This window comes from Panthera pardus, unplaced genomic scaffold (assembly GCF_024362965.1).
Source record: "Panthera pardus isolate Hobbes unplaced genomic scaffold, ASM2436296v1 HiC_scaffold_8, whole genome shotgun sequence".
Lineage (NCBI taxonomy): Eukaryota > Metazoa > Chordata > Mammalia > Carnivora > Felidae > Panthera > Panthera pardus.
In genome coordinates, this window is record NW_026527013.1 from 126,154,126 (window position 1) to 126,175,517 (window position 21,392).

The following is a 21,392-nucleotide window of genomic DNA, read 5'->3' on the forward strand; positions in this document are numbered from 1 at the left end:
TCATACTCTTAGTGGCTTAAAATCACATGTAGTTATTATTTTCTGAAGATCATAAGGCTGATGGATTTTACAGGGTTAAGATCAAGGTGTTGGCAGGATTGTGTTCCTTCTGGAGGCTCTAGAGGAGAATCTGTTTCCTTACCTTTTCTAACTTCTAGAGGCCACCTGCATTTTTTGGCTTGTAGCCCCTTCCTCTATCTCCAGAGCCACCAATCACATCACTCCAAGCTCTGCTTCTGTTGTCACATCTTCTCTGACCTTCCTGACTTTTCTCTCAGAAGGACAATTGTGATTACATTAGGCCCACCTAAGTAATGCAGGATAATCTTTTCATCTCAAGATTCTTCATCACATCCGCCAAGCCCCTTTTGTCAAGTAAAGTAATACATTCACAGGTTCAGGGAATTAGGAAATGAACATCTTTGGGGACTGTTATTCTCCGTACCAAAGTGCTTAAAACAACCACCACGTTAGTTCCTGATTCAGTGGCTCAGCAATTTGTGTTGGGCTCAGCTAGGCTGTGCTTCTGGTGGTGTCCCCAGCGGTCATACAGGAGTCTGCAGTGATCTGGCAAATTAGCTGGGACTGGATGCTCTAATGTGGCCTTACTCATCGGTCCGGTGGTTGATGCCAGCTCTCAGCTGGGCCAGGTGTCTCTAGCAGGCTTGTGCAGTCTTGGGCAGGTGTCTCTACACCTCATGGCACCGTTCCAAGAGAGTGCAAAGAGAAACCGCAAGACCTCTGAGGCCTGTGGTTGGAAGTCATGCCGTATCACTTCTGCCACATTCTGTTGGTCAAAGTAAATCATAAGGCCAGCCCAGTTTGAGGGTATGGAAATAGATTCTACCTTTTGATGAAAAGCAGAAAAAATTTCTGGTTATTTTAAATCTCATAAACCAACTTTACACATTTTATTCATATTACACCTGTAATAGTTAAAAAAAAATTAGTGTTTATTTTTGAGAGAGAGAGAGAGAGAGCAGGCAGGGGAGGGGCAGAGAGAGAGGGAGAGAAAGAGAGAATCTCAAGGAGGCCCTGCAATGTCAATGCGGAGCTTGACGTGGGGCTCAAACTCATGAACCATGAGATCGTGACCTGAGCTGAAATCAGGAGTTGGACACTTATCTGACCGAGCCACCCAGGCACCCCTGTAATAATTTTGACATTGGGGTGCTTCTTTGGTGAATTTTGACTTAATTACTTAGGATCCCATTTTTGAAATGTATTTAACTGTTATCCTACATGGCAATTAGTGATTTTAGAAGGTGCCTCAAGTTTTGTGAACTTTTGACTAAACTTGTGTTTTAATGTTGATATATTATATATGTAGAAACTGCTTGAACGAACCCGTGCCAGGCGAGAGAATCTTCAGAGAAAGATGGCTGAGAGGCCCACAGCAGCAGCAAGGTCTGCCATGCATGCTAAGAGAACCAGAGAGCCACTTACTGAAGCAAGTAACCAACAGCCTCTACCTGGTAGTGAAGGTAAAAGACTTTGTGGGGAAAAGTAAAATTTGCATCTTTTAAAGGAGATCAGCCCCAAACATTTTATTGCGCATGTAGAAAAACCAAGGTCTTTGGGAGACAAATATATAATAGCCTCTGGGGAAAGATCAGCCTTCTATTCTATTTTAGGTCTGTTATATTAGGCCTAGAACTACCAGGCCAGAGCAGAGTATCTAATAAATACTTCAAATTAATTGGTTGAATTTTATTTTCCTCAATCTAAGGTTATTTAAAACCCCCAAGGGAAGAAAAGTAAAGGAGCAGGGGAACACTTAATTACACAGTGGTGGCATGGACTTTATCCACCCCAACGATGCCAGAATAGCTGACCACCCAGTTCAGATAGTGTCTTTGGCATGAGTAGGGCAGCGAAAGGCTTACCTGCTCGCAGATGCTTGATATTTAGTGAGTATTCTCATCCTCTGTCAGTTGAACCAGCTCTCTAGAGCTAGGCTCGATGTATAGGTTGTTAATTTAAGAACCAGTGAATTAAACAAAAACAAATAAATACACACAAATAAACAAACCTAAACTCACCTGGAAATTTAACTTATTCTTTCCTAAATCCTGGCATCCCCAGCCTGCATCAGTAAGCTGGCTGCTTTAGTGTTTTCCTAGAGTGTGGAATAGTCTGGAGATAATAATTTTCCTTAGTATAAATTTAAAAATACAAATAGAAAAAGAGCATTACAGAAGGCAAAATCAATAGTACAAGAGATGGGGGCATGGAGCAGGCTCACGGTTAACTTTGTAAGCTAACCATAGAATAGGAATTTATTTTCATATGTTTATACATTTTGAAGGAAGGAATACCATATATATCACATATATATGGTATACATATTACACATGTGATTTGTTACACATGCATGGTATATATGTTACACATATGTGACCTATATATCAGACATACATGGTATATATTGTATATATATATTGTGTGTATGATATACTGCATGTATATGGTATGGTTCACGAAAGATTGTTTTAAAAACAGAAAGCCTGTTTCTACCCTTAGCTGTGTTGCTTTAGGCAGGTAACATCATTGCTCTGCGTTTGGTTTTCCTTATCTAAAAATGAGGTAATTGGGCTGTGTGATCTTTGAAATCATTCAAAACATTTGCTTATTATATGTGTATGCACTTTTTATTTCCTAGCGTCTTAAGACTACATAAAGTATCAGGCATATGTCTGGAGAATATTATTTGAACATCTTTTTATTTAGGTGTTTTAAACTAGAAATTATATGTTTGCTGAAAAAGAAATCTTTCATATCAGATTTCTAAGTCACTAAAAGTAGAATTTTACATATTTCTTGTTGCAAGGAAAATCATTTAAAGAGTCTAGAGAAACATGATGTTTTTAAAATAATTTGTCACATACCTACTGCAAGTTGTTTAGGCTATGAGAAATTGCAGACTTCTGAATGTTTTTTTTGGGGGGGTGTCCTTTTTAATCTAGAGAAATCTTGTACAAAACCATCACCATCAAAAAAACGCTGTTCTGACAACGCTGAAGTAGAAGTTTCTAACTTGGAAAATGAAAAGCCAGTGGAGTCAGCTTCTGCAAAAGCCTGTCCTCCAAGTCCTCTGCCTCCTCGGGCGCAGCCACAGACGCCAGCTCCTGTCAGTGATGCCGAGGCTGTCCCGGCACCGCTGCCGGGTGTGAGGACAGGGCTTAACTCAAGACTGGAAGCGAGGGCAGGCTCTTCAGTGAAAACACGAATGCAAAGACTGGCGGAGCAGCGGCGCCATTGGGATAATAATGACATGACAGGTATGAATTAGAGGGATGGCATGGTCCTTCAAATCTGTTTCAAGAAGACTCAACTTGGTAGGTTGAAAATCTGATTTATTGGTTAACACATGAAAGATAAACGCTTCTGTTTTATCTATCTCCTGAGTATCCGTTGCCTACAAATGGTTTGTATATCAATAGCATATTTATAAGTTGGTTGTGTTCTCATTGAAGTGGGTGCTGATGAGGTTCTTAGACCAGCTCACAAAAGCGTGGTCTTATGACAGAATCATCTTATATTTTCAATTAAAAACAATAGAGAACAAACTTACCTTGGCATTATTAGCCTTGCTGATCTTCAGCTCTATATGCAAGAAATCCCATTTGATGGATTAACTAAATAAATTTGAGTGGCTAAAGTATGCAGTACTATTTAATAGAGGGGAGAGAACACTTACACACTTATTGAGCACCTATAAAGCATGTTACGCTAAGGTGCTGGGACCCAGTGAAGTGACCTGGGCTCATACTCAGATGGAGAGTGTCACATCAAATCAGCCGTCATGCAGCAGGATTATGTGTTCTATGATCTATTTTGTCTCTTATCTTCTTACAAAAAAAAAGCCTTGAGATGACTTACAAAAACAACTACATTACAAAACAAGAAAAATAAGGTAATTCCAGGGTGAAGGGAAGGAAAAACAAAGAAGGGAAGGGTAAAATTATTTTATTAAATACAGGCTTTAAGGTCCATCTCACTTGCCAGAGTTCTGAACTTACTAGCAGCCCATGCAAAGAGGTGAAACACCATCAGTTACGTGACTGGTGTTTGTTTACAATGAAAGCAGGACCATGGCCGGAACTAAGACCCAAGAGAACTTTCTTTCCTGGGTCCTGAAAGATGACTCTGCAGAAGGTAGTAAATGTGTAAGGTTTTTCAAGGTAGGCAGGCGGCCTGGCTCCAAGCTCAGTTCAGTAAGCACAGTTGCAAAGAGAGCCAGCACAGTACAGGTGGACAGCTCACTGGCAACTGGGCCTTACCCAAGGAAATGTTCCTCTAGCTTTGGCTTTCGGCCTGGAGCCGTGTAACGGAAACATTTGGACTGTTGGATTAGAATCTCAGGAGTGTGGTGGAGCCCTGGGGTGTGCTTTTGTCTTTTTTTTTTTTTAAGCTCTGTATGTTACTCTGATGCGTAGACAGAATTGAGACCAAGTGACTTGAAGAAATGGATGCATTACACAGATTTAGGCAGTCTTTCGTAAATATTAATTCTTTTTGTCTGAAATTTTGATAAGTATTGGACAGTAGAGCATTTAAAGTTATTCTTTTTGGCAGTGATGGTAATTTCAAGAGCAAATACTGTGTAAAGTGCTAGGCATTCTAAACATTATTTGTTCTAATATAGCATTTAATTCCTATAGAAATCTAATGACATACATCCCACTTTTATGTTCATGGTACCGAAGAGGAAACTGGGTTTGGAGAGAGCAAGAGGCCTGCCTAGAATTAGAAGCTAAAATTCCAAGCTCAGTAGTTTGACTCTAGCGCTCAACTCTTGCCTGCTATAACTTACCTGATGACTTTAAGCTTTTTTTTTTTTTTTAATGTTTATTTATTTTGGGGGGTGGGGAGAAGGGGAGGAGCAGAGAGAGGGAGAGACACAGAATGCAAAGCAGGCTCCAGGCTCTGAGCTGTCAGCACAGAGCCTGACATGGGGCTCGAAGTCACGAAGCACGCAACCATGACCTGAACTGAAGTCAGCCGCTTAACCAACTGAGCCACCCAGGTGCCCTGACCTACTTGGTATTTTGGGGCATGTAACAGAGTACAGATGTTCCATATTGTCTGTTATGCCTATTTATCTTAGTAGTGGGCAGGGCTCACCATGCTTTACAGTGCCCAAGGAGGCTAACTGGTACATGTTCCTAAACACAAGGATGTCCCATTTCTGTTTTGTAGGAGGTATTTATGGATAGTGGAGAGAGGGCTGTGACAGAATCCACGCTTAGAACAGATAAGACCCTCAACATTCTAGAGCAGCAAGCATTGCAGCAGTGATTTTGAACATTTTGAAAGCAAATGTTAACACATGCCTACCTCAGCTTTGAAAATAAATCTCATTAAGGCATAGCCTGTCTGATTCTAAGCACTGACACTTGAGAATAAAGCACTTGCGATGAATGATTTAGTGAATGTTATCCAGGATGTGGGTAGCAGCCAATTAAATGAGGAACTATACTAAAATAGAACTTATCTGAAGCTTCTTTTCTGATCAAGAACAGTTAGTAGAGCTAGAGTGCCAGTAAGCTCATTCCTAAAACATGATAATAAAACCGTCATCTGCATAGAGGACAGGGCTTATTCTCAGGAAAGCAACAGAGGTATGCAAAGGGGTCTTGCAGGGGCGGTGGGGTTCAGGGAAGACTTTCTGGAGGAGGCAGAGGCAATCAACCTGGACTCCGAGGGACCACTGGCTTCAGACAGTGGAGGAGGTATCCTAGGCAGAAGCAACAGAATGCCTACAAAGCAGAGTTAGCATAAACAGACTGTGTGCATAAAGAGTAGGTATTTTCTGGTAGAAAAACAAGAGATCGGTTTGAAGAAAGCAGCAGGGGTCCAGAGCATGTGGAATTTAACCAGGAGGTGATGGTGGCATACTGGAAGAGTTTAAGTGGGCAAATGTCGTAGAGAGATCACTCTGGCATCAGAAGTGAGGAGGGACTGAATAGGGCAGAGACTCGAGCAGGAGGATCAGTTAGAAGGCTCGTGTTATAGTCCACGTGTGGGATGAAGGCCTGTGGAAGTGAAGGGGAGAGGCCAGATCTGTAAGATTTAGGAGACAATCTCTGGAACTTGATGCCTGGATGGTGGAGGAGGTGAAGGGAGAAGGAGGAAGAAGTCATGATGAGGAGGAACATGTTTGGGGCAGTCTCAACGTCAGATACGTTATTTGGGGTGCTTGGGTGGTAGCCGAATGGAAGTGGTCGGTATTTGCAAGGACACCATGGAAGATCTGGCACAAGGACAGAACTAGCAGAGCATGATGTCACCAGCAGAAACACAAGGCCTACAGAGTGTGCACTGGCATCTAGTGACAATAGCAAACGCAACTTGCGGCCTGTGGTGTAGGCAGAGGCAGGTTGAAGGGAGCTGAGTGGTGAGAGAATATTTGTGCAGGGCAAGAGGGGCAGCTGCAGAGGGGTATATGTTGGTGAGAGGGTATTTGTGTTTAGCTTTAAGATGAGACCGACTTGAGCATAATTATGTGCAGAGACAAAAAGGTTTTGTACAGAGGAGGAATGTGTACAGGCCTTCGTCAGCTATCCATTACTAACGTGAGATCGATAAGTAACTGTGGAAAATGAAGTAACTGTGGAAAAACACTGCTGTCTAGCCCTGTGCTATCCAATTCTGGAGACAATAGCCATATGTAGCTTTTAAGATTTAAATTAATTACAATGAAATGAAATGAGGTTTCTGAGTTGCCCTAGCTACATTTCAAGTGCTCACTAGCCACATGTGGCTGGCTAGTGGTTGGTTACTCTACTAGATAGCACGGATATGGAACGTCTCCATCATTGCAGGAAGTTCGATTGTACAGCACTGGTTTACTCCATTTTTAAAACAAAAAGTACCTGTGGCATCTGTAAGCTTAAATTGTGCAGTAGTGTAACAAAATGATTTAATTCTAAAAATATAACCTAAGTGTACAGTACCTTCGGGCATTCATGATCCATTAAAAATTGAAAAAAAATAGGTATAAGAAGTTGTGGGTTTCTTTTTGTTTTAATTTGGATTAAGTATCCTCTGATTTGAAAAGGTATTGTCAAATTTAAGCAGCTGGTAGTTTCATGCATACGAGAGCTTTTTATTAGTTCTGAAACCTACTAACGTCTTTATTTTTTTAAAACTTTTTAAAATTTGTTTTTGAGAGAGAGAAAGCAAATGGGGGAGGGACATGGGGCGGGGGACAGGGGGACAGAGGATCTGAAGCCGGCTCTGTGCTGACAGCAGAGAGCCTGATGCAGGGCTCAAACTCACCAACAGTGAGATCATGATCTGGGCCGAAGTTAGATGCTTAACTCACTGAGCCACCCAAGCACCCCTCTACAAACCTCTTCTTAAAATTCTGAGTGGAGCGATCCTGGGATTACACATATGCGTCACTCTTGAACATGGGTCTTACTCTTTTTCTGAAAACATTTTCAGACGAGATACCCGAAAGCTCACTCATGTCACCAATGCCATCAGAGGGAAGGGCTGCCTCGCCTCCCAAACCACCCCCTGCAGATGCCTCGGCAACTCCAGTTGGTAGAAGGGGCCGTCTGGCCAACCTTGCCGCAACTATTTGCTCGTGGGAAGATGATGTAAATTACTCATCTGCAAAGCAAAACAGTGCACAAGAACAGCCTGGTACCACTTGTTTATCCAAATTTTCCTCTGCAAGTGGAGCATCTGCTAGGATCAATAGCAGCAGTGTCAAGCAGGAAGCTGCATGCTGTTCCCAAAGGGATGGTGAGGCCTCTTTGAATAAAGCTCCGTCCTCGAGTGCCGTGGGCGCATCTTTGAATGATGCTACAGTTTCCAGCTCTGTGGTAAGTCATGCAGTATCAGTCTTGGGAAACCTTTTCTTTTTGGTTATGAGTGATAATGTGTATGTATGTGTAGGTATGTATCTTATATACATGGTGTTTGTATGTATTTTTAGAAATTGGGGGCGTAGAAAGTAAAAATCCTAAATTTGGTAGCCTATACCAAATAAATTAGTAATTGACAACTAAATTATACTAAGTTCATACAATTCCAAGGTATATAATAATAATGGAATGATGGAGCCTCTTCTTAGTCAGCAGGGAGAGCAACTGATAATTATTTTCTCTGCAGAATGCTTTATGTATGTGTATAAATATAAGATATCAAATTTCTCTGAAGGGACATTTAATAAACTAGTAGCTAAATTTGCCTTCCGAAGGCATTTGCTGAACAAGATTGTCAAGGGTGGGTATGATAATTTTACCATATATTCTTTTGAAATGTTTGAAAGTTTTCCCTTGCACATGAATTACATCAACAGCTTTCAAAAACAATCTTAAAAAACAGAAAAGCAAAAGAGTAGTATGTTTCTGTGCATTGTTTTTAAATGTAGAGCCAGGTTTGGGAATTTGATAGAGTTGCATTCAACCCAAGCTCTGCCACGTAATCGAAAATGTGGCTTTAGACATTAATCTTGTAAAACCTTATTTTCCCATCTGTAAAATGGGAAAGAAAGGGTTATTGGGAAGATGAAATGAGACAATGTGTATAAAACCCACAGCAAAGTGCTTTGCATAAAGCACTTAATATGTTATAGTTAGCCATCAAATACATATGATTTTGTTAAATTAATACTGACTTAATTAAAATACCAAAAATATGCAATGTGCTCTAATATGCTTAACATTTATAAAGGTGCTAGTGAGATAATATAAAAGAAATTGTTTTTTAAAATAGGGAGTGACCCTATCCCTTACATGAAATTACTCCTCAATATATTATGCAGACTAAATTATATATTATAATTTAAAGAGTACCATTTTCTTCTTTTTTAAATTCTTTTTACATGTTTTGAGAGAAAGAGAAAGCATAAGAAGGGGAGAGGCAGAGAGAGAGGGAGAGAGAATCCCAAGCAGGCTCTGCACTGTTAGCACGGAGACTGACTTGGGGCTCGAACTCACGAACAGTGAGATCATGACCTGAGCTGAAATCAAGAGTCATTTAACTGGCTGAGCCACCCAGGCACCCCAAATAGTAGCATTTTCTAAGTTGATTTTTTGTCAAACCTTTCAAAATGGTTTGATCTATTAGGGGGAAAAATTGTTTTTCATAAGTTTACTTAAAGGCTACTAAGCAAATAGAATTTAACTTGTTTTAAGTCTACCTTTAGATATTATGAATATTGTTATTTACCCTAAGTGTTATCATGTTTCAGAAAGCTGCTTCTTCCCCAGTGAAATCTTCTACTGTATCCCTTGCTGAAGCTAAAAATTGTGAGGTACAAAATCCTGAGCTACTTCAGAAAACTCCTGTTAGTCTCCTGAAAACAGAGGTATCGAAACCAACTGGGAAGTCAACCGTGTCCCAGACAGTTGGGCCTAAAGAAGAATTAAATAGAGAAATATGTCGGCAGTCTCAATCTAAAGACAAATCTGCAACACCAGGTTATGTATCTTTTTAAAAATCTAGTTACTGCTGACTGTTTTCAGAATGTCTGTTCTCAGCGTTTTAGGTGTCCAGTCATGAATTGTATGTTCGTGGTTTGCCATGGCAAGTGTCTGAATGTATAAAATGGAACTTCTTCAAATTCAGCTCTAACTCATTGAATGAATATTCATTAGTGTAGACTTGTCCAGTTACTGGTCAAAGTATGTAACTTGTTACATTTTAACAACTTAGACATGGTTTTTTTCTAGAATGACCATGTAGTTTCTTTCTTCCATACTTTTTGATGGAGACAAAGCGTATAGAACTGGAAATCACATTTTAAGGGCATAATGGAGAAACATTCTTAAAACCAAGTGTGCAGAGCAATGCTTTCCAAACTGAAATATGAAGATACCCCTGATAGCAAAGGAAAATGAGGTGTATACAAATGACTCCACTCCTAATTATATTTGTATGTGGTTATATTGTGTGTGAGTATATACATGTGGAAGTTCGAAATTCCCTATAGTAAATTGATGTTCCTAGAAATCCGTATTTATCTTGTGGGGGCTTAAACCTTCTGGCATACCCCCACATGCTGTTGGTTGAGAAACCCAGGACTAAAAAGCGTGGTTCAAATATATAGAGATATAATTTACTTTGAACAATATTCTTTTCCATTAGAATTGCTTTTGGAAAGACTTTCAGTTCAAAATTTTAACTTCTTAAAAATACAATCTCTCGGAAACAGTAGTTCATTATAAAAGAGAAGTAGAGAGAGATAACAGTGGGAATCCATTCGTTATGGGCTAGGAAAGCAGTAGTCAGTTTCCAGAGGAGCTGAAATGAGAATTTGAAGCAATAGCAAAATCCCCACATGGAATAGAACTAGTTATCCCCAATTTTCTGAAGACTTATGGCATAGATAAGAAGACTTTTTTTTAATTATTATTATTCTTGGCTATTGGATATGCCCAGAATTTATTATCAGGCCTCAGAGATATTTAATTTACATGTTTCTTTGTCTTCTTAGTGGATTTTGTTTAAAATGTTTTTTTTTAATGTTTATTTGTTTTGACAGAGAGAGTGAGAAAGAGAGTGTGTGCACATGCGCATGAGCAGGGGAGGGCAGAGAGAGAGGGAGACACAGAATCTGAAGCAGGCTTCAGGCTCTGAGCTGTCAGCACAGAGCCTGACTCAGGGCTCAAACTCAGGAGCCACGAGATCATGACCCGAGCCGAAGTCAGATGCTTAACTGAGCCACCCAGGCACACCTATTCTTAGTGGTTTTAGTTAGAGATAATGGTGTGAAGTGACATGTGGAGTCTTGGGTCAGATTGTGCCCTTTACCTGTTTTTGCAAATAAAGTTTTATTGGAACATAGCCATGCCCATTTATTTACATGTTGTCTGTGGCTGCTTTCATGCTTCAGTGCAGAGTTGAGTAGTTATGACAGTGGCCAAATGGGCCTGCAAAGCCCAAAATATTTACTATCTGGCCTTTTGTAGGAAAATGCTGATTTCTGATAGAGATAAGCCTCTTTTCATATAGTACAACCCTATCATCTTCATGATGGGGTTGGTATATATCCCATTTGTTCTACTTTTCTTTTTTTAAAGTTTATTTATTTATTTTGAGAGTGGGGGGGGGAGAGAGAGAAAGAGAGAGAGATTAAGTGAGGGAGGGGCAGAGAGAAGGGGGACAGAGGATCCAAAGTGGGTTATGCTGATAGCAGAGTGCCTGCTGATAGCAGAGAGCCCCATGTGGGGCTAGAACTCATGAACCTTGAGCCAAAGTCAGATGCTCAACCAACTGAGCCACCCAGGCACCCCCCATTTGTTCTACTTTAAATTTTTTTTTTTTTAACATTTATTTTTGAGAGAGAGAGAGAGAGACAGAGCACAAGAGGGGGAGGGGCTGACAGAGAGGGAGACATAGACTCCGAAGCAGGCTCCAGGGTCAGGTCTGTCAGCATAGAGACCGATGTGGGGCTCGAACTCACGGACCATGAGATCATGACCTGAGCTGAAGTCAGACACTCAACCGACTGAGCCACCCAGGCGCCCCTCATTTGTTCTACTTTAAATGTACTTCATACTATTTCAAAGGAATACTGGTTTAAGACTTTATAGATTGAAGACATCCCTTGATAAAGTGAATGATCTCTAATTTTTCTTTTGGGAGAGAAGGATTTAATCCCTGGATTTTAGTATATTAGACTTGCTAAAAGCAAGATGAAATACACTGGGCTATAGAAATATAAGTAGTTGGGTGATCATGGCTCGGGCACTTGGTGGTCAGGGAGTGCTATTAATAAACACACTGTGAATCTCCAATCCTTTAGGATTATTTCCAGTTCTGATTATGTAGTTGAAAGGTTTTCTAACTCCCACTGCTCTCTTATTCTACCTCACCCCCCCTTTTTTTTTTAGAGAGAGAGTACGCTCAACCCACTGAGCCACCCAATCTACCAGAGCGCCCCATCACTCTATCTTTTAAAATTTTTTTAATTCTTCTTTCTTTTTTAAGGAACAAAATCTTATAAATTTTAGGACTTTGAATTAAATAGAATCGTATGGTAAATTTCTTTTTTAAAGCTATTTTCCTACTGTTTACTTTTCCAATGAGTATTCTAAATAGAATGAAAGCATTTTAGAGCCATTACTGGATTTTAGAACTTTTTCAATAGAAATGATAATTGTTATTTCTTCTAAATGGCCTCCAAAATGTGTGTTTTCTGTAGGAGGAGCAGGAATTAAGCCTTTCCTGGAGCGCTTTGGAGAGCATTGTCAAGAACACAGCAAACAAAGTCCTGCTCGGAGCACACCCCAAAGAACCCCCATTATCACTCCAAATACAAGGGCCATCCAAGAAAGATTATTCAAGCAAAACACATCTTCATCTACTACTCATTTGGCACAACAGCTCAAGCAGGTCTGGCTTACTGCTTTTAACACTATTCATCATGTGGTCTCGACATAGGACCTAGAAATCCAATTATGAATTCTGATACCAGTCTTTTGACTGAGATAAATAGCATCGTGATTCTTTGTATCACTTATTTCAAGTTAGAAATACTTTGTCTTGTATTCCATGAATATTGTGAATTTTTTACCCTTAAAACTGAAGACAAGCAAAGTTTAGTAATGTTTGTGTATTATTCTTAAGCATACTATTGCTCTCGTATCAAATAGAGCTTTTGATTGTTTTAGGAACGTGAGAAAGAACTAGCATGTCTTCGTGGCCGATTTGACAAGGGCAATTTATGGAGTGCAGAAAAAGGCGAAAGCTCGAGAAGCAAACAACTAGAAACCAAACAGGTGGTGTAAACAAGAAATATGAAAGTGAACCTGGTACCAAAGCAGTGCTGGGATCTAACTTGGTTCTGTTTGGTTGTAAAACACTTCTTTATCCCGTCCCAATTTACTGTGCCACCTTCCACTCATAAACTCCTTCAGCATGCATTCCAACTCTGCTTTTCTCTTGTGATGTTTTCCCATTCAGTGGAACTCTTAACGTATTCACTGATGAGCTACCTAAAATCAAATTTTAAAACTTCTCATCATTCAATTTATTTCACATTTCTTTTAATATTCTACTTACATGCTGGTTCTAAAGTGTTTCTCAGAATCTACTTATTTTAGTACTGATTGTATACCCTCCCCACATACCACACTTTCAGACTATCCATAATCCTTTTCAGTCACCAATTATGTCCCAAATTTCTGTTTATTCCTATATTATCTGCTGTCAAATTTCATTAATCAGCCTTCAACCAAGTCCCTTAGTGTAAATTATTTTCTGCTTCATTTACCTGCCTACTTGTACAAAATACTGTATTAGGATATACTTTTCAGCTAAAAATAATAGAATTATATTTAAAGTGGGTACCAGTAGAAATAGAACTATACATTTAACCAGTATACTTTGACAAAGATCTATTTAATTGATTTTGTTTTACTAGTTCTCTTGATTAACAAATCATGTTTCCCAGGGTTCTGACCTAACCCTGTTTTCTCCTCATTTGCCCTGGGGCTTCTCTTCTCTGTCCTCATGTTTAGCTTCAGCCAAGCACACAAATGCTAAGGTGCTTAGCTATGCTGTGTTCACCTCTCTCCTGAACTCCTGGCCTGGCTAGCTAGTGTATTTCTCTCTGTTTTGCAGAAGTATATTCTCCATGGAGTCTCTGTTTTCACCTAGGTCTTTGTTCTATACCTCATCAGCTAAAACAGTCTGGGAGTTCTTCCTTGGCTCCTTCCTTTTATTACTGTGTCTTCCCACCTCCTCTTATTACTATATCTTCCCCTAGCACGCACACACACACACAGACACACACACAGACACACACAGACACACACACAAACACATACACATCATTGGATGTTTTCTAAATATGTCACAAGCTGCCTGTCCTCTCTGTTTTCCTCTGCCGTTACCTTAATCACTTCCAGAACTTTGTATTGAAAACCCTGCTTCTAGTCTGGCTGTTTTCCTGTCCACCTTACCCACTGCTGCCAGGGAAATAGTCTTATAAAGCAGATATTTGTGTATTCACTTCCTTAAAATCCTGGAAAGTTTCCCATAGCTATCATCAGAAAATGTCTCAAGTGCTTGGCTTGACATCCAGAATCATTCAGAATCTGGCTCCTCACTGCTCCTCCACACGTGTGCTTCAGTCCTGTCATGTAGACTATTTGCAGTTTCTCAAATGTATCCACGTTTTCAGATCTCTTGGCCTTTGCCTTGCTGTTCTGTCCGCCCAGAGTATCTCTGTGGTGAGCTCCTACTTCATTAGGAATAGGTCAAACTCTAGTCCCCTCTGGAAATCCTTGCTTGGCCCTTTTCCTAAGTGGCCCCTCTTTTTTTTTCACCATGTCATCCTGTATTTACCTCGACTGGAATACTTATCTTCCTGTAATTGTTCTACCTTTGCTTTCCACCACTGTCCACAAGGACCTTATCCATCTTTATCTGTGTTTTTAGTGCTTGGATCACAGTAGGGGCTCAATAAATTTGTCCTTGAAGGAAGGAAGGAAGGAATGTGCTAATGCTTCCCATCCATATATAGCAACCATATATAAGCAAGCTTATCTGTCATCTTAAAACCAAAACTACTCTCCTGACCCCTGTTTACCCCCCCTTTCTTTGCCTCCTTTTCATTCGGACTTTTGTAAAAGAGTTATCTCTTGCTGCTTATAATTTTTTTTTTTTTTGTAAGAGGCTACTGAGATCACCCAGGTGATGGCAGGTGTTGGACTGGAGAGGCGGGATGGTGAGTGCAGTATAACCAGGGGGCGTGAGCCTAGAGGAGCAGGGGCAGGAGGAGAGGATTACTGAGAGCTTGGAATTAGTGTTAGAGACTGGAGAGGGGCTGTCCCTCGTGCCGTCAGGGTCTAGGGGAGAGAACCACCTTTATTACAGAATATTGTAGGGAAGTCCTGCCTTCACAAGAGAGCCAGGTCTGCAGCACAGCATTCGATAGTTTACCCTGTGTTCGTGCATCAAAAGCTTCTTCTAATTCGAGAGACAACACGGTCTGAAATTACATCGGGAATAAGAATGTGTAGGTTTGTAAACTGGCCCTGCCAGTTACTAGCCCAGTGTGCAAGTTGCTGAACTCGTCTGCGTCTCGGTCTTCTCATCTGTAAAATGGAGGTAGTAGCACCTAACTTACAGGGTTATTGGGAGGACTCAGGGAGGCAATGCCAAGTGCTTGGAAAGGTGACTGGCACAAATGAGGCTCTACTAAGCATTAGTTGCTGTTATTCTTATTCTTACTTGATTATTTCTACTATTGCTTTAATCATAAAGCCTTTTCCGAAACAAACAATGAATGTTCCTCTTCCATTGCCTTTATAAATGATTAAAAAAAGACTCAGAGGGATTTCCTGTTTTTTCTTTTTCTTTCCTTCTTTTCAGACCTGTTTTTGGTTCTTTGTTTTCCTGGCCTTTTACTCCTGAGTAACCGTTTAGGGGAATCCTAATGCAGGAACTGTCAGTAGATTTTATAGGTGTGGGAGGAGATAAGTGACATATGGGGAATTACTTTTCTCTGTGTGGATTTCACTTAAATCAGTTTATCTAAAACTACTCTGATGTGAATTTTCATTCCTGCCTCCTAGTCTGTTAAAAGTTGTACGTACTGGGAATTACCAAGAATAATGAACCAGCACTGAGGGCTTCTTGTGATCTAAACATGGCTGGGACCTTTCACATACATTGTTTTGTTCTGAGGAAGCTTATATAAAAGAATGATTCGTGTTTGTTTCATTTAATAACATGTAAAAATAGACAAAAAAATCTATAGTTTTGAGAAATAAAATCTTCATTTCCTTTCTGCAGGAAATTCACTGTCCGAACACTCCCCTCAAAAAACACCAAGCTGTTTCAAATACCCCATCGCTTCCAGTAACGGAAAAGGTGACAGAAAATCAAACACCAGGAAAACCTTCCAGCACAGAACCTACAGGTCAGCATTTTCCACTTCTGCTCCACTTATATGTAGCTTTCAGTCTACTGGAGTTTTGGAAATTGCATTGGAAAGCGGAAATACTGCTTCAATGTAAAAAGATAGATTAATGTCTTTATTTCTACTCATTCTTTAATGTTTAGCCATGCAATATGCTTCTTCCGTAGTTCTCTTTCCAGACTCAGGACTCATGCTCTTGATGGGAGAATAAATTACTACCACTCTTTTTTTTTTTTTTTGAGAAAGATTCTGTAATATCTGTTGAATTGTAAAGTATGCATGCTCTTTAATTTAGCTCCTCTACAAGTGTTTCTACAAGTTGACTTCTTAAAACTAGTGTGCAAAGATGCATATACAAAGAGATGAATTGTAGCACTGTTAGTAATAAGGTGTAAATGACCTCAATGTCCATCAGTAGCAAACTGTTTAAATAAATTATGCTAAATCCATGTCCTCGAATATTATGTAGCTGCTTAAATGAATACGATAGCTTTGTATGTAATGACATTTAATATGTCAGAGACACTTAAACATTTTAGTTTTTTTTTTTAAGTCTGGTGAAAAACACGTTACTAAAATTCACCATCCTAACAGTTTTTAAGTAGTAGTAGTTTTAAGTATATTCACATCGTTGCAGAACAGATCTACAGAACCTTTTCATCTTGTAGAACTGAAACTGTACCCATTAAACAGCAGCTCTCCGTTTCTTCCTCTCTGCAGCCCTCGGTAGCCACCATTCTGCTTTCTGTCTCTATGAATTTGACTACTTTAGAAACGTCCTATAAGTGGAATCATATAGTATTTTTCTTTTTGTAACTAGCTTATTTAATTTAGCTTAATGTCCTCAAGGTTTATCCATGTTGTAACTTGTGACAGCATTTCCTTCCTTTTTAAGGCTGAATAGTACTCCATTGTGTATATGTACATTTTGTTTATCCATTGTCTATCATTGGGTATTTTGGTCGCTTCCATCTCTTGGTTATTGTGAATAGTGCCGGGTATGCAAATTTCTCCTTGAGACCCTGCTTGGAATTCTTTTGATATATACCCAGAAGTGGGATTGCTAGATCATATAGTAGATCTATTTTAAGTATTTTGAGGAATAATTATACTATTTTCTGTGGCAGTCACACCATTTTACAATCTTACCAACACTGCACAAGGATTCCAATTTTCCCGCATCCTTGCCAACACTTGTTATTTTCTGTTTTTTTGTTTTGTTTGGTTTGGTTTTTTATAGTAGCCATCCTTTAGGGTGTGAGGTGATAGCTCATTGTGATTTTGATTTCCATTTCTTTTATAATTAGTGGTGTTGAACATCTTTTCATATGCTTGTTGGCTATTTGTATATCATCTTTGGAGAAATGTCTGTTCAAGTTCTTTGCTCATTTTCTAATGAGGGTATTTTATTTTTGTTGTTGAGTCATAGTTATATATTCCATATATTAACCTCTTATCAGATACACAATTTACAAATATCTTCCCCCATTCTGTAGGTTGACTTTTCAACTCTGTTGAATGTGTCCTTTGATGCACAAAAGTTTTTAAATTTGATGTAGTCCCATTTGTCTGCTTGTGCTTTTGTGGCCTGTGCTTTTGGTGTCACACCCAAGAAACTGACAAATCCATTGTCATGGATGTTTTCCTATGTTTAGGAGCTTTATGGTTTTGAGTCTTACAATTAAGTGTTTAATCCATTGTGAGATAATTTTGTATATGGTATCAGATAAGGTTCCAATTTCATTTTTTGCATGTGCTTATCCAGTTTTCCCAGCCTCATTTGTTGAAGAGACTGTCCTTTCCTCACTAAATCATCTTGGCAGCATTGTCAAAAATCATTTGACCATACGTGTGAGGTTTTCTTTTGTGGCTCTCTGTTCTTGTTCCCTTGGTCTGTGTTTGTGCCATACTGTTTTGATTACTATAGTTTTGTAATATGTTTTGAAATCTGGATACGTCAGTCTTCTAATTTTGTTCTTTTTCAGAGGTATTTTGTATATTCAAGATTTATTGAATTGAAGCTCCATACGAATTTTAGGATGGACTTTTCTGTTTCTCTAAAAAACGCTACTAGGATTTTGATGAGAATGCATTGAATCTGTAGATTGCTTTCAGTACTATTGACATCTTGACACTATTAAGTCTTCCAATCCATGATCATGGGATGTCTTTCCAGCTATTTGTGCCTTATTTAATGTTTTTAAGCAATGTTTCGCAGCTTTCAGTGGACAATTATGTCACCTCCTTGGTTAGGTTTTTTCCTAAGTATTTTATTCTTTTTGATGCTATTGTAAATGGGATTGTTTTCTCAATTTCCCTTTCAGATTTTTCTTTGTTAGTGTTCAGAAATGCAAGTGATTTTTGTGTGTTGATTTTATATCCTACATCTTTGCTTAATTTGCTTATTCTAACGGGATTTTTTGTGGAATGTTTATAGTGTTTTCTACATATAATATCATATTATCTATAAACAGAGGTAATTTTACTTCTCCTTTTCAAATCTTGATGCTTTTTATTTCTTTTTCGTGCCTATTTTCTCTGACTAGGACTTCCAAAGCTATGCTGAATAGAAGTGGTGAGAGTGGGCATCCTTGTCTAGTTCCTGATCTTAAAGGAAAAGCTTTCGGTTTTTCACTACTGAGTATCATGTTAGCCAGTGGCTTTTCATTTGTGGCCTGTATTCTGTTGAGGTAGTTTCAGTTTCCTTCTATTGCTAGCTTATGAAGTGTTCTTATTGACACTTTTTTCTAAAAAGTGAAAAATAAAATGCATGCATAGTATGACGACCTTCTGATAAAACAAAAGGATGTAACATTTGCATACATACAGGGTAACTGAAAGGACAAATAGCCTGGTAATATTGGTGTCCCCTTTCTCTTGGTGGGGAGGAAGAGAGATGGGAACGTTAAGAGAGGACAGTTGTCTTGGGGGATTCTCTATACATTTTTAGATCTGAAATGCATAGTTTTATGATCAGAAAAAAAGAATACAAAACATATCTTAACTGAAAAATTCTAGGTTCCTACATATAGTAATATGGCTTTTCTTAAATTTTTTTTTAGGTTTCACTGAACGTAAAATGACGAAGTCTAGCCCTTTGAAAATCACATTGTTTTTAGAAGAGGATAAGTCTTTAAAAGTAACATCAGACCCAAAGGTTGAGCAGCAGACTGGTTGGTTTTTATGCTTTATTTCCTATTAATTCTGAACTCACTATAAGATATAATATATTGGTAGAAGCACATATTCAAATATATAATGTTCTATATTTCAAAATGTCTCATGATCTGTAATATTCTCTTTTTTTAAAGAATATTTTTAAGCTTATTTATTTTGAGAGAGACAGAGACAGGGTGAGCAGGGGAGGGGCGGAGAGAGAGGGAGAATCCCAAGCTGGCTCTGTGCTGCCAGTGCAGAGATGTGGGGCTCAAACCCATGAAATTGTGGGATCATGCGTGATGTGAGCTGAAACCAAGAGTCAGACACTTAACCGACTGAGCCACCCAGGCGCTCCTCTTTCTCTCTCTTTTTAAAAATTTTTTAACATCTTTATTTATTTTTGAGAGAGGGAGAGAATGGGGGGGGGGGGGTTGGAGACACAGAATCCAAAGTAGGCTCCAGGCTCTGAGCTGTCAGCATAGAGCCCAACATGGGGCTTGAACTCAAAAACCACGAGTTTATGACCTGAGCTGAAGTCGGACACTTAACTGGCTGAGCCACCCAGGCACCCTTCTCTCTTTTTTTCACTAGGAAATATTCTAGCTTCCACAAAGAGATAGCACTGTTAACAGTTATCTTAGGTCACAGATCCCTGTGAAAATCTGATTAAAGCTATCGCTCACTTTCATAGGGAAGGGAAATGTACTGCCCTTCCACACTCTTTATATACTGTTAGGGAGGTTAGTGGTTCTTGAAGGTTATTTGGGAACCCTGCCTTAAGTGCTGTTAATATTTTCCTATTATTGACAGCCATGTGAAAAGGCATTCCCCCAAAAACAAAAAGAGTTACTCGAAAGAACATTTTTTTGTAAGTCTGAAGTTTCTGGCTATTATCTTGTTGTTCGCATTCTTAGTTAATATTCTTTCTTAAATCCAAAGTGTTTAGTCAGCTTTTGGCAGTTCTAACTTTCACTGCTTTGCTGTTTATTTAGTAAGCCCGTGAACGTTAGGTCTGCTCTGCTATCCCTTTAATTCTTAAAGGTCTGAGTCACAGAATCACCTCCTGAAATCTTTTTCAGAAGTGGTACGTGAAACTGAGATGAGTGTGGATGATGACGATGATATCAATAGTTCAAAAGTAATTAATGACATCTTCAGTGATGTCCTGGTGGAAGGTGAGCTGGACATGGAAAAGAGCCAAGAGGAGATGGACCATGCAGAAGCAGAAAGCGCTGAAGAACAGGAAGACGCACTGAACATCTCCTCCATGTCTTTGCTTGCTCCGTTAGCACAGACCGTTGGTGTGGTAAGTCCGGAGGTAAGAAAAGATTAAATGTCAACAGGCCCGGGACACAAAGAAGCAGCAATCACGAGATCCCCTTTTGTTTGAGTTGGTACATGGGGATTTGGCACTCTGTAGCCAGGGGGATGCTGGAACTCTGACGTCAGTTCTCATAAAAGAGAGCTTAAAATGCTTCAGTGGTTTCCTGTGACCTTGGATAAAATGCAAACTGTGACATGGTTTAAAAGGTCAGACATTTGGGCTCAAATCCTGGCTCTGCCATTGGCTGTTTACTGGCCGGGTTATTTAACCTCTTTGCCACAGTTCCCTCACCTGTTAAGTGAGGTTAAAAGTAGTGCCTATATCATGGGGTTAATATGAATATTAAATCACTAGTATATTAGTACATAGCACCAGACAGACAACTAACATTTATTGAGAGCCAACTATTGTTTTTAGCTATCGCCCTAAATTGAATAGCTACAGTTTGAGAAATTGGTTCAATTAGAAAAAGTTTTTAAGAGAGTTATAAGTGCAGGTTTTAGCTGTCTTTGAACTTTTATTCATTTACTATTTAGGGAACTTATTTTTTAGTTTGCCTTTGTTTTTATGATGCATCATAAATCAGTTGACTTAGTGGATCTTCATTTCCTAATAATAGAGCATTTATTCAATTCCTCAGAGTTATCACTTAGAATCAGTGTCATCCATAAAATCTAATACCTGATGTGCTTCACTGCAGAGTTTAGTTTTCTCACCTCGATTGGAATTGAAAGATTCCAGCGTAAGTGATGAAAGTCCAAAGCCAGGGAAATTCCAAAGAACCCGTGTTCCTCGAGCTGAGTCAGGTGATAGCATTGGTTCTGAAGATCGTGATCTTCTTTATAGGTAAGCATGTTTTTCAAAAGGCATTCACTCACTAAGGGTCATAGTTTAGATTTATAACTTATAATGTTATTAATTCACCTGTATAAAACTTTGGAATGACTTTTGTCAGCCTCTCTTTTACCAAATGGCATTTTCCACATGTTCACTAAAAGAGAGTGCTCAACGTGTTGC

At 39.2% G+C, this 21,392-nt stretch overlaps 1 protein-coding gene across 5 annotated transcripts in view; it reads left to right on the forward strand.

Annotated features, from left to right (window-relative positions):
• Positions 1 to 21,392, forward strand: part of ANLN (anillin, actin binding protein) — a 47,184-nt gene that overhangs the window by 5,358 nt on the left and 20,434 nt on the right. For 3 of the 5 annotated variants that reach the window (XM_019418125.2, XM_019418123.2, XM_019418127.2), the window contains exons 2-11: positions 1,331 to 1,484; positions 2,967 to 3,281; positions 7,453 to 7,838; positions 9,212 to 9,440; positions 12,167 to 12,357; positions 12,636 to 12,743; positions 15,766 to 15,892; positions 18,955 to 19,065; positions 20,131 to 20,369; positions 21,076 to 21,221. In XM_019418125.2, coding sequence (XP_019273670.2) covers positions 1,331 to 1,484; positions 2,967 to 3,281; positions 7,453 to 7,838; positions 9,212 to 9,440; positions 12,167 to 12,357; positions 12,636 to 12,743; positions 15,766 to 15,892; positions 18,955 to 19,065; positions 20,131 to 20,369; positions 21,076 to 21,221 — 2,006 coding nt within the window. The remainder of the gene's footprint in view (positions 1 to 1,330; positions 1,485 to 2,966; positions 3,282 to 7,452; positions 7,839 to 9,211; positions 9,441 to 12,166; positions 12,358 to 12,635; positions 12,744 to 15,765; positions 15,893 to 18,954; positions 19,066 to 20,130; positions 20,370 to 21,075; positions 21,222 to 21,392) is intronic. The other 2 variants (XM_019418126.2, XM_019418128.2) reach the window with 2 other exon arrangements.